This window comes from Callorhinchus milii, unplaced genomic scaffold, assembly GCF_018977255.1.
Source record: "Callorhinchus milii isolate IMCB2004 unplaced genomic scaffold, IMCB_Cmil_1.0 Scaffold4, whole genome shotgun sequence".
NCBI classification, from domain to species: domain Eukaryota; kingdom Metazoa; phylum Chordata; class Chondrichthyes; order Chimaeriformes; family Callorhinchidae; genus Callorhinchus; species Callorhinchus milii.
Genome location: NW_024704745.1, coordinates 2530228 through 2544075, shown reverse-complemented (window position 1 = coordinate 2544075; position 13848 = coordinate 2530228). Strand labels below are relative to the sequence as shown.

General features: G+C 47.4%; 1 protein-coding gene across 1 annotated transcript in view; it reads left to right on the top strand.

The window, feature by feature from the left end:
- The first annotated feature begins 915 nt into the window (after nt 1-915).
- The window catches only part of LOC103189793 (neural cell adhesion molecule 2), a 274085-nt gene continuing 261152 nt past the window's right edge, over nt 916-13848 (top strand). The window contains 1 exon segment of the mRNA XM_042334307.1: nt 916-1228. Within this exon segment, the coding sequence (XP_042190241.1) occupies nt 1177-1228 (52 nt within the window). The 5' untranslated portion in view covers nt 916-1176.

The following is a 13848-nucleotide window of genomic DNA, read 5'->3' as shown; positions in this document are numbered from 1 at the left end:
CACTCCACACACACACATACATCCCACTCCACACACACACACACACACACATACATAAACATAACACTTGACACAAACATAACACATACATACACCCTTCTCCACATACACAGACACACATACATATACACCCCACTTGACACACGCAGCACACACACCCCATTCCACAGACGCGCACAAAGCAACTGATCATTTTTTTAAACTCTTATTTGCAACTGCAAAGAGTTCAGTGATTGATCAAACGACACACATCAGTGCTTGTAACTGAAAGGCAAAGCAGCTCTGGACAAACACAGCTATCTCCACCCTTACGTGATGTGCAAGCAAAGAGTTCTCGATTTCATCTTAACAACTACGAACACAGCATCCATCCAGTCTTTCTCTCACTCTTTATATATATATATATTTTTTTGCAGGTCTTGCATCCCATCAGTTTGCCAGGTCACATTTCTCAGTGTTAAATTGACTGTGAACACTTGGCCAAATAGGAATTGAGATGATGGGGTGTGTGTGTGTGTGGGATTGAAGGAGAAGAGGAGAGGAGGGTAATAAAGGTGTATGTGTGTGTGTGTGGGGGGGGGGGGGAAGGAGAATAACAGTAAGTGCAAATCAAACATGCCTTTATTTACACCTTCTGCTTTGGTAGTGAATGCCAGAGAAAACCAGTGACAGATCGATTTGAGAGAGAGAGAGAGAGAGAGAGAGACATAGAGAGGGGGGACACTGGATTGCAATGCGTTTTATTTGAGAACAAGTACTTGCCATCACAATCTCTGTGTGTGTGTGTCTCTCTCTCTACACATCACACACACACACACACACAGATGCAGTCACAGTGAATAACATGCATGCATTAGATTGAGTGTGTGTGTGAGAGAGAGAGAGGGAGAGAGAGGGAGAGAGAGCTATTGGGTGGGTGTATGGGTGAGGGTTGTGGTTTGCACAGTCCATGTGTACCGCCTCTGATGCGGAGGAATATTTTGGCAGAGGTTGGCATTGAGATCTAGTTCAGTGTGTGGCAGTGTTTGGAGAGAGAGACAGAGAAGGAGAGAGAGAGAGAGAGAGAGAGAGTCTATCTGATGCTAACGTTATCCTCTGCAACTAACCAACCAACCAACCAACCAACCCAGTGCAAAACAACACAGAGCCCAGACCACATCCCAAACCCTCCTGAAAATGATTGTCGCTTCATTCTGCTTCGTCGGATTGCTCCTGTGCACTGGAGAAGGTAGGATTGACACACACACACACACACACACACACCTCTACAGATGTGCATATATATATATATATATATTATGTATTTTTTATACGTGTGATAAGATGCACTGGAATCAGCCTTTGGCTGCAATGCAGTCGACTGAGGCTTCAAGACCGACAGTGGGGGGAAAGGCAAAAAAAAATAATAATGCAAAGTGTATTGTTAGACTCACAGTTGTTAGTCGCAATCATTTGTGCAATTCCAAGGGGTTTCTCTTTATTTTTCCAGACCTTATCACAAGCATTCACACACACACACACACACACACCACATTTAAAGAGGTGGTGGTGGGGGGGTGGGGGGGGGAGGAGGTGAGTTTTTGCAAATGTTTCTGTAGCTGCTTTGGAAAATCACTGGTAGTTCACAAAACACACACACACACACACACACACACACAAGAGAGATTAAATGCTGTGTTTGTGTGTATTATTTGGGGGTAAAGGGGGAGAGTAGGGAGGGAGGGGGGTGGTGGTGGGGGGGGGGAATGCAATATTTGTTTCTGTTGGGTTCCTATCTGAATGTGCTTTCAAGTTTACTAACTGTGGGGTTTTTTTTTTGCTCTGTGCTGTGTGTCTGTTTCTCTTTCTTTCTCTCTCTCTCTCTCTCTCTCTGTCTGTCTGTCGCCTTGAATCGATTCAAATAGTTTGTTGACTGGAAGATTGGCACATTATGAATTCGAGAAGGAAAAGAGAGAGAGAGAGAGAGGGAAAGAGAGAGAGGGATGGGGTGGTTGGTTGTTTGGAAGGTTGGTTGGTTGTTCCACAAAATACTTACTCAATGATGTGAATTTCAACCTGGTCCCTGTGTTGCTGAGTGGAACTGTACAAGGTCACACTGGGTGTATCTTGTGTGTGTTGTTTCTGAAATGTATTCTGTTTGTGTTAAAGAATGCATAAAATACTTCTTTTGTGGGGGGGGGGGGGGTAGGGTTGGAGGGAAGGGGAAAGGGTTGAGGGGTTGGGGGAAAAGTGGGAGGGTTGGGGGTAGGGGTGAAGGGTTGAGGAGTGGGTGTGGGGGGTGGGGTTGGTTTGCTTTCTCGATGAGCCGCTTCGGGTATGGATGCTGAGCGCTCCGAGACCCTGCCCTGCGTGAAGGGGCCGCTGTGTAAATGCAGAGCCGTTGTGGCCGTTATCTGGCGAGCCATTCGATCAAGTTCGAACCGGCGGCTGAGCTAAGTTGCGTTGTAACGAGGTACGTGCCGGGGGTCCTGTATTTGCACGTTTGTGACCCGAACCAATGTCGACGACCAAATTGTTAGGATTCTTGTATGTGTTTCGCTGCGTGTGGTATTTTTTTCAGAGAGAGAGAGAGAGGCGGAAGGAAGAAAACCCAGAGAGAGAGAGAGAGAGAGAGAGATTGTTTGCACTTGTTTGCATTCGAAACTTCAATTACGAGCTTCAAAGACACCGGGTTTAACCGATAAATAGAAACTTTCAATTGTGTGCTGCGTTGTGAAACATTTTTCACCATCAAAACGCTTCTCTCTCTCTCTCTCTCTCTTGGTCTCTCTCTCTGCGTGACATTGAGTATTGAGAGATGTTGAGGTATACCATCTTCGTACAGCAGGGGATGCTCGTGGTATAAGTTTTGGCTGCAACTCATCTAGAGTTTAGTACAGTGACACGAACTGTACAAGCAAAGGCAGACTTCAATTCAATTCCACTACTCTGAATCAGAGTCCTTCAGCGCGTCGGTTAGAGCGCTCGCCTCGCAAGCGAGAGGACCCCGGGTTCGATTCCCAGCCGGCCAGGGCGACACCTTAGGCAAGTTTCCTTCCTCCACCACACACGCCCCTCTTTTGCTGAGCGGTAAGCGGGAACCCGGTTGTTAGTCGAGTGGCAGATCGCTTTTCCAGGGGTAATAATCCCTCCAGAAAAAATAAAATACGGAATCCCCCACTCAATCCACGACTGTTCGTGGGACATTTCTGTGCGCAATCGGCTGCCGTGTTTCACCCATAAAATATACAGTCAATACACGTTACAGTATATTCTGTGAAGTGCTTTGAGATGTTTCAACGACGTGATAAGGTGGTGTATCACATGCAAATGTAAGGATTATTATTTGCTATTATTAATCCCTCTCTCCTCCTCTCCCCTCAAATATCCTCTTACCCCCTCCCCCCTTTAGTTTTCTTTCTGCTCTAATGCATGGCGAGCATATCTCTTTGAAAATAAAGCTGGTACCCAGTACAGCGTTGTAAGCCAAGCCCCTGATTTCCATCTGCATCGTGCCGTAAACACCATCCCAACCCATTTCATTAAGCTTCCAAGATGCTTGGCCAGTTTTTCCCTCCTTCTCCCCATCATCTCAATCTTTTTCTTTTAATTGTGCAATCCTCATTGCATCTGTCCTTTTTTTTTTACGTAATCAATTCGTTTCATTAAGCTTCCACGCTCCCAACCCGCCCCCACCCAAAAAAAACATGCACAAGAAGCTTGCATTTGGAAAGATTTTTTTAATAATAATAATCATCCTTGCATTTGATTTAGCGTCTTTCACGTCGTTGACATGTCCTCAAAGCACTTTGCAGGATATATTGTAAAGTAGTTCGACTGTGCATTTTGTGGGCGAAACGCGGCAGCCAATTGCGCACAGCAGCGTCCCCACAAACAGTCGTGGATTGAGTGGTCATGTTTTTTTTGTTGCTTGGAATTGGAAATAGCAGGTTGGGAGAATTTTGTGAAGCAGATGGGAGATCAGACAATAATGGAACAGTTACAGTCACAGCAGTATTCCAGTACTCCAGGTCACTGCCGATGACAGCACAGCCCGGCCTGGCTCATCGGCAGGACCTGGAAGGCAAACCAGTCACTGGAGACAGGGAATCCTCCCACTCAGCTCCTGTTAACCCTACAAGCCAAAGCCCTAACGGGTAGGGTAGTCCTTGCTGGACAAGCAGCGGGAAAGCTTGGCCAGACAGCAGCATCAATGGTAAGCTACGTGGTTTTAGCTGGTTAGACTTCAGCAGTTACCCTCAACGCACACTCTGGGGTCCCCCCCAAGCCTTGGCTCTTGCCAACCTGCGCCTGATACTTTCCAGAATTAGGTAAGGAGGATGCGTCCCTCCAGGGAGAGAGAGAGAGAGAGAGAGCGCATTCCATTCCAACAATCTTATCTCTGGGATTCCCATGTATAGATGGGATGCGTATAATTCTCAACTTGGTTTGGAGACTCTTAAGGCTGGTGGTGGGTTTCCGCACGTGTCAGACACCCGGCTGACCAGTCACAGCACCACAGGGTTACAGCAACAGGGTGAGCACTGGATTTGGGAGGAATGATGTTCATTTCACACTTTGATGCATTGAAACTATCATAATAATAATAATAATAACCTTGCATTTGATATAGCGCTTTTCACGTCGGGAGGACATCCCAAAGCGCTTCACAGAACACACTGTAAAGTGAATTGACTGTAAATTTGTGGGTGAAACGCGGCAGCCAATTGCGCACAGCAATGTCCCACAAACAGTCGTAGATTGAAAATGACCAATTTACTATCTTTTTTTTGGTCACTAATGAGTGAGAGAGAGAGAGGAGGTGGTGGGAAGACTGTAAATCATGGAGGACATTTAGCAAACTATAGGTCTTAACCAGTTTTTGGGGTGGGGGTGGGGGGGGGGGGGCGGTGGGAGAGAGCTAAGGGTGGAGGTGTGATGGGGGGGAGGGGGGGCATTGCATGCAGGAATGAGCTCATGATCGTCAAATGCTTAGATTGAAGTATTGTCAATTAGGGTGTGTCCCCGCTAGAGCCAATCTGGCAGAAACCCCCCTCCCACAACACCCCCTGTTGAAAACACATCCCACCCTTGACTGAAATATGGCCCACCCTTTACGGGAAATGTGTCACCCCTTGACAGGAACACTACCCTCTCCACATGCCCACTCCGCACTGCCGTTTACCCCCCCACACAAGCCTCTGGTTACCCAGCAATAAGTAGGAACCCAGTTGTTAGTCGATTGGCAGATCACTTTGCCGGGGGCAATAATCCCCTTAACAAAAAAATAATAATAATAAATTGGTCACTTCAATCCACGACTGTTTATGGGACGCTGCTGTGGGCAATTGGCTGTCGTGTTTCGCCCACAAAATATGCAGTCACTCCACTTTACAGTATATTCTGCAAAGCACTTTGTGACGTCTTGAAGACATGATAAGGCGCTATATCGAATGCAAGGATTATTATTATTTTTAAATGAAAAACACTACACAAATGCAAGTTGTTTTGAATGTATGCGTCAAATAGACAGTATTACAGGATAAATCCTCGATATATATGTATATTGTGTTGTGGTCTAATTTGGGTATATCTTAATAAAAAATTGTGTTCCCATCAAATTCGAATTTCCAAAACATTGAATGTGCTGAAGAATGCATTATTGTATCTTTGAAGGCATTTGCTCAGCCCCCTTTTGTTTCAGGAATTCAATAATGTACACATATATATTCTTTCTAACTTTGTTAAGCATCACAAATTCTACCTCTGTTAGCTCAATAAAATGTAAATGTTAGCAAAACCTAAACCTCTTCGTATCCGACGAATTCTGGCTCGGTTGTAAAGTCGTAAGACACTGAAAAAAATATGTGGAAGTATTTTGTCCACAAAATATACAGTCAATTCACTTTAGGGTATATCCTGTGAATATCCTTTGAATAAGACGTGATAAGGCGCTATATCAAAGCAAGGATTATTATTATTATTATTACTATTATTAGATTGTATTTGGCACCATGGGAATCATTGATGTTGCATTCAGTAATTAAGTTGCTTAGGCAGGCTGTCAACTACAACAACCTCCACTTATATAGTGCCCTTCACATAGGTAGCGTCCCAGAGCGCTTCACAGTGGCGGAGTCTGACCCCGAGCCAGGGGGAGAGGGGGGGGGGGGGGGGGGGGGGGGGGAGAGGTGACCATAAGCACGATCAAACAAGGAAGGTATTTAGGCAGGATTGGAAAGTGGGGAGGAAGGGGGCGAGGCGAAGGGATTGAGGGAGAGTGTTCCAGAGTTTCGGGGCGTAGTGGCTGAAGGCACGGCCACCGATGGTGGAGTAGAGGAGGGGGCGAGGGATGAACAGGAGGCCAGAGGCAGCGGGTGGGGGAGTGAGCGGGAGTGGGGGGTAAGCAGGTCGGAGATCTAGGGAGATGTGAGGGCATGAAATGTGAGGGCATGAAAGCGAGTGAGAGGATCTTGAAATCGATCCATTCGGTGATTGGGAGCCAGTGGAGCCTGGCGAGGAGGACTGGTGTGATGGGGACAGTCGATGAAATATGCTCCATAGTTCTGAGGGCAGTAGCTTCTATTACACAGAATGATTTTCTTTATTGCTTGTCATATTTGCGATGAGTCCTTTGCATATTAATGGCAAGACGCAGTATCTTCTCTCAATATTTTGCCGACTGGTTGTAGTAAACTTTCTTCATCGTTGTCAGATATTAGGGAGAGGTGCGGAGGTGTGGTGGAGGGGGTCTTGAGACCAGGGTGGCGGTGGGATGGGGGGGAGGAAATATTCTCATGGGGGTGAAGGCATGCAGCAGACAGGATTTCAATGGAATTTATGGAAGGAATTTTGAGCGACAATAGAATTGGTTGATTGGGTCTGTCTGAAGGTTAGCGCTGATGGATGGACTTGAGATCGGAATGACAATATAATAACACAATCCTTGCATTTGATCCAGTGAAATCTGCCTGAACAGCCATGTCCAACAGCTCATCTGAAGGACGTCACTTCCTTAATATTGTGCTGGACTGTTAGCCAAGCCTGGAGTCTAGTAGCTCATTGTTTAGAGCACTCGCCTCGCAAGCGAGAGACCTGCGTTTGATTCCCGGTCAGGGGGCGAAACGTTGGGCAAGTTTCCTTACTTCCACACACAAGCCTCTGTTTACCCAGCAGTAAGTAGGAACTCGGTTGTTAGTCAATTGGTGGATCGCTTTTCCACGGGTAATAATTCCTTGCAAAATAATAATAATGAATTGATCACTCAATCCATGACTATTTGTGGGACACTGCTGTGCGCAATTGGCTGCCGTGTTTCGCCCACAAAATATACAGTCGATTTACTTAATTATTCTAAGTTTGAACCTTCAGAAGCAGATGCAGGGTGAAACTAATTGAGCCAAGTTGATGCCTTGGCTAAGCTAGTAGTATCTATAGATGTTATTAGAGGTATTGAAAGTTGGGTGTGAATTGGACGTGGAGATAGAAAGTACACTTGGGAGTGGCATCTTGGGAAAGAAGTCCCGATTGTGATTGGATTTCATGGAAGGAATATGAATTTTTAGAGCGCAGTAGTACTTAGGAATGGGAATGGGTGACGAGCATTAATTATCGGAGTGGAAAGGGGTTGAGATTGTGGCCCGAACAGAAAGACCTAGAATTGAGTTGGGAGCAGATGTAAGAGTCGGTGCCTCAACCCTTTATTTTGGGTCAACGGAGATGCCAAGGGAGAGAGTTGGGTTGGGGGAATTGGGTTGCATACTGTGGAATGGAGTGAACAACAACAACTTGCATATATATAGCGCCCTTCACAACGGCGGAGTCTGACCCCAAGCCAGGGGGAGAGAGAGTGGGGAAGGTGACCGTAAGCACGATCAAAAAGGAAGATCTTCAGGCAGGATTTGAAGGTGTGGAGGGGAGAGGGTGGGGCAAGGCGGAGGGATTGAAGGAGGGAGCTCCAGAGCTTCAAGGCGTACTGGCTGAAGGCACGGCCGCCGATGGTGGAGCAGGGTGGGTGAGGGATGAACAGGAGGCTAGAACCAGCTGAGCGGAGGCAGCGGATGGTGGAGTAGAGGGGGAATAAGCAGATTGAGTAGGAAGGGAGGTACGAGGGCACGAAAGGATTTGAAAACTAGCGAGAAGATCTTGAAATCGATCCGGATTGGGAACGTGGATTGGGATCGGGTAAAAAAACTGGTGGAGTTTAGGGTGAATTGGAGATTGGTTTCAGAGAAAGAGAGAGAGAGAAAGAGAGGAAGAGAGAGAGAGAAAGAGAGAGAGAGAAGGTGGCAGGTTGTCTAAGTCTGTTGTGTTACCCTGAGGCACATGCTGGCTCAGGGGACTTTGGGAGTTGTTTCACAAGCTCCCTGGCTGAGCTCGCAGACAGTGTAAGAGAGAGAGAGAGAGGGAACTTGATTGCCATGTTTCCATTCAAATAGCGTTCCCTCTGTGCCTCGAATATCTAATTCAGAACGGGTATGTTTCCATTAACGGGGCAGGTCGGAGAATACAATTTTCAATTTCCCCGTAGACAATGGGGATGTAAAACAGGGCATTTCAGAGGTGACCCGGCATTGTTGTCGAGATAAATTGGCACAGGCGCGAGATTCTTTGTCCCTTCCTGCGATGAAGGCAACAGATTTATGGACAGGTTTGCTCTCCGAAACAACATCTCTGCTTGGTGAGACTATCCAAAGTCTTTCATGTTTGGTCTCTGCTTCTCACTGTCATTCCCGGGCGGTGGTGGGGGGGGGCGGCGAAGCGTTGGGCAAGTTTCCGTACTCCACACACACGCGCCTCTGTTTACCCAGCAGTAAGTAGGAACCGGTCGTTAGTCGATTGGCGTATCGCTTTTCCGGGGGGTAATAATTCCTTCAACGAAATAATAATAATAATAATTTGGCCACTGACTGTTTGTGGGGACGCTGCTGTGCGCAATTGGCTGCCGCGTTTCACCCCCAAAATATACAGCCACTTCACTTTACAGTATATTCTGTGAAGCACTTCGAGACGTCTTGAAGACGTGTGTATCAAATGCAAGGATTATTATTACGGCACTGAACAAAAGCCCATCATGTCCGTGCTAACTCTTTGAAAGTGCAATCCATTCAGTCTCATTTGCTTATCTTTTCCCCCAGACTCATGCAAATTACTCCCATTTTTAGAAATCTACCTAATTCCCTCTTGAAAGCTCATCTGAATCTTGCTTCAGCCACTGCCCCCAGTAGGATTCCACATCCGAACAACTCTCTGTGTAAAACAAAATCATTCTGATCACTCCATATCCCTTGGCACACTTGTTAATAATCTTAAATTGATGTCTCTCCCTCTTGTACTGATTGACCAACCAGTAGAAATAATTTCTCCTTATCGATTCGACCTGATGGCCTCAATTTCAAGTCCGCGATGATTATTATAATAATAATCCTCGCATTTGATACAGCGCCTTATCACGTCTTTGAGACGTCTCAAAGCGCTTCGCGGGATGTACTGTGAAGTGAACTGACTGTATATTTTGTGGGCGAAACGTGGCAGCCAATCGCGCACAGCAAACAGTCGTGGATTGAGTGATCGAATTATGATTATTATTTATTTATTTTTGCATGTTCCTTTCAAGGGTTTATTACCACCGGAAAAGCGATCCGTTAAGCGACTAACAACCAGGTTCCTTCTCACTGCTAGGTAAACAACAACAACATCTAGCGTTTATATAGCACCCCTTCATGCTGGGTAGCGTCCTGGAGCGCTTTAAACAGAGGTGAGTGTGGAGTAAGGAAACTTGCCCAACATTTCATGCTGCCTCGAGATCGAACCCAGGTCCTTTCGCTTGCGAGGCGAGTGCTCTAACCACCGAGCTACAGGACTCCACCCAAATCTGCATTAACGCCGAGGATTTTGGACGCAGAATGTTTTCCAGGAGTCACTGGTTCATGAAGGGAAATTGAGAGTTAGGATCGCATTGCAAAACAATAACCTACACACAGTGCCGTGAACTGTGAAACGCGAGTTTTCAATTATTCTGTTTTCGAGCTTGATCCGCGTTAGATTAAATGGCGTTCAGAATTCAAGAGGATTTTTCGTGAGCTGAATAGGCAGAATGTATTCCGGGAATCTTTCACCATTCCCTTTAATGTCTCCGCTCTCTCCAAGTCTTGCTCAGCAGTAAGTAGGAACCCGGTTGTCAGTCGATTGGCGGATCGCTTATCCGGGAATAATAATCCCTGCAAATAAATAAAAATAAATAATAATTTGGTCACTCGATCCACTGCTGTTTGTGGGAAAATGCCGGGCTCAATTGGCTGCCGCGTTTCGCCCACAAAATATGCAGTCAATTCACTTTACAGTATATCCCGTGAAGCGCTTTGAGACGTCTCGAAGACGTGATGAGGCGCTGTACCAAATGCAAGGATTATTATTATTATTCCTATTGATTCTGACTCTACAGCTTTCTGGGGCCGAACCTTCCACATCTGCACAAGTCTCTGTGTGAAGGAATGCCTCCAGAGCTCAGTCCGAATCATCTTGTTTCTGATTTTTAAGGCCGTACCCTTCAGCGCATCTGGAGCTTTCATCGATAGCGAGTTACACTATCTCTATGAGAAGTCCTTCACTGTAGAATCTTCCCTCCCAATGGAACGACCTCTTCTCCTGGAGCTATTGACTCATACCTCCACCCTGGAGAGCATTCAAGTGGCCGTTCTGAATGTGGAAGTGTCTGATGGATGTAGGCAAGTATTTCAAACTGCTGAGAGGATTGGGAGGGTTGGGATTTCAGGACCAGTAACAGCGATGGTACACAGCGCCTTTTATGTCAGGAGGACCTCCCAAAGCACTGGACAGTCAGGGATCTGTACCTGAGCTGGTGATTGGGATCAGGAGGGTTGGAGGGCGGGGGGGATTTGGGGTAGGAGGGTAACCGAAGGTACGGTCGAAGAGGAGGCTCTTGAGATGGGTCTTGAAGGAGGCAAGGGAGGGGGCGAGGCGGAGGGATTGTGGGATGGACTTCAAGAGGGTAGGGGCAGAGAGGTTGATGGCCTGCCTGCCAATTGTGGGGAGGGCAAGGCGGGTGACCTGAAGCAGTCAATAGCTCGCTGAGCGGAGGGAACTGAAAAGATGGTAGAGGGATAGGAGGAAACAGAGGTAGGGAGGAGCAAGGTCATGGAGGGCTTGGAAGGTGAGGACCAGAATCTTGAACTGTATCCTCTGAGCGATGAGGACAAACACCTGGAAGTCTTCACAAAATGTAACTGACAACCCGCAACCCGCTCCCCTCGACTGGCTCCGGCCTCCTGCAGGTCCATAGTGCCCTCGTTCCACCATCGGCGGCCGCGCTTTCAGCCACCACGCCCCGAAATTCTGGAACACTCTCCCTCTATCCCTCCACCTTGACCCCCTCCTTCCCCATTTTCAGGTCGCTCCTGAAGACCTTCCTAGTCGACCGTGCCTGCGGTTACCTCCCCATCTCCCCCCCACCCCGCCCCCTCCACCCCCACCCCCAGCTCGGTGCCATGCTCCACCACTGTCGAGCGCTCTGGGACACTACCCTGAGCGAATGAGGGGGCGCTGTGTAAATACAAGTTGTTGTTGTTGACTAGAAATCAAAGTGAACGGTGACATTTAGGCAAATCTCACGGGCAGGATTTTCGAAAGGGATGTACAGTTGAAAAGAAAAATAATTGCAAGGCTACGGGGAAAGAGCGAGCAAGGGAGTGAGACTGATTGGGTAGCTCTTTTAAAGAGCTGGCACAGGCACGATGGGTCGAATGGCCTCCTGTGCTCTAGATTCTATGTTCCTATGAGTCTCGGTCAAGGAGAGAGGCAAATCTGGCTTCCAAATTAAGAGGGGATCCTTGAACCATTTTCCAAAATGCTTGCCCGATCTCCATCTTGCCATCTTACCATTTTAAGATGGTGGATTTATTTGTAGGCTTTATTTCCTTTCGTCGTCATCATAATCTCTCCAAAAAATGTAATGTCAATTTTTAATATCCGCGACTCGATTCCCGACTGTTTGCGGGACACTGGTGTGTGCAATCGGCCGCCACGGTTCATCCACAAAAAAAACAGTGTCGATTCACTTTACAGTGGTCTATCCCGCGAAGCGCTTTGAGACGGCTCGAAGATGTGATGAGACGCTGTATCAAATGCAAGGATTATTATAATTATTATATTAATATCAAGAACCAGACCATCAAGCTTTGCGAGCCCTTTTCTGGTCAATGACCACTTAACGTGGAGAGTATAATATTTACAGACTTGAAGCTCAGATTGTGCGCGGGAAGGAGACCTGAGGCCTCGAGAAGTGGCAAAGCGGCTGCTTTTCTCACACGAGGAGCGAGACGTGGAAGATCAGCCGCATTGCTGACATTGGCCACTCTGTGAAGTGATTTTTCCAGGACTTTACGTTTCCGTAGCCAAGAGGCACTGAAGCCATTTGCAACGTACCAGCTGAGCCAACGCTAAGCAGACCAGCAGTCAAACACCCCACCTTCTGGCCCTATGTGGCTGAGTGCCTCAGGCATCCCGTGTACCAAGCATTCATTGCACAGAGATGCCGACAGCCAACGCGACATGTTGGTTTTTTTTTCGCCCACGTATGCTTGAGCTCAGTAACACCTTGGGATTACTCACACCAAGTGTCTGATTCCTTGGTGCCAGTTCTTTTGTGTCCCTCGTGTGTTGAGTCAACCCTCTCTGTGACTGTGACGTTCTCAGTAGTCCTGTACAGAGTCCTGTAGCCCAGTAGTTAGAGCACTCGGCTAGCAAGTGAGAGGATCTGGGTTCGATTCCCGGGCAGGGTGAAACTTTAGGCAAGATTCCTTACTCCACACACACACGCTTCTGTTTTCCCGGCAGCAAGTAGGAACCTGGTTGTTGGTCAATTGGCGGATCGCTTTTCCGGGGATAATAATTCCTCAAAAACAAATGGGTCACTCAATCCACGACTGTTTGTGGGACACTGTTGCGTGCAATTGGCTGTTTCCACCACCTAGACCTGTTTTTTCTGGGGGATTTTTGGCCCGGACACAGGGCCGAAACTCCCTTCTCTGGTTCAATGGGATCGGTCATTAAAGATTCCATAGCACTATTCAAGATGTAAAAGAAGTTTCTTTCTCCGGGTGTCCTGTCCAACGATCCCCCCCCCCCCACCAGCGAAATAAAATTGTTCGCTCACTCCAAGGCGTTTTGTGGGGCGTTATTGTGCGAAAAACTGGCAGCTGTGTTTCATTCACAAAACACACAGTCAAAAAGCACTTTACTACAGTTCTGTAGCTCAGCGGTTAGAGCACTCGCCTCACAAGCGAGAGGACCTGGGTTCGATTCCCGGGCAGGGGGCGAAACGTTGGGCAAGTTTCCTTACTCCACACATACACACACACACGCCTCTGTTTACCCAGCAGGAACCCGGTTGTTAGTCGATTGGCGGATCGCTTTTCCGGGGATATTAATCCCTTCAAAACTTTTTTTTAAGAAAAATTGGTCACTCAATCCACGGCTGTTTGTGGGGACGCTGCTGTGCGCAATTGGCCGCCGCCTTTCGCCCACAAAATATGCGGTCGATTCACTTTACAGTGTATGCTGTGAAGCGCTTTGAGACGTCTCGAAGATCCGATGAGGCGCTGTATCGAATGCGAGGATTATTATTATTTTATTGTCACGAACCGCGCTTGTTTGCCTGACGACATGCACTCTGACAGCACTGGCGAAAAGCACTGCCCCTCCCGCGGGCGAGGGCGATTTCTCTAACCGCTGAGCTGCAGGGCTCCGCGGCCTCGCTGCGACTAGCCCGCGATTCCGTCAGAATCCTGGAAATAATAATAATAATAATAATCCTTGCCTTTGATATAGCGCTTTTCACGTCGGGAGGAC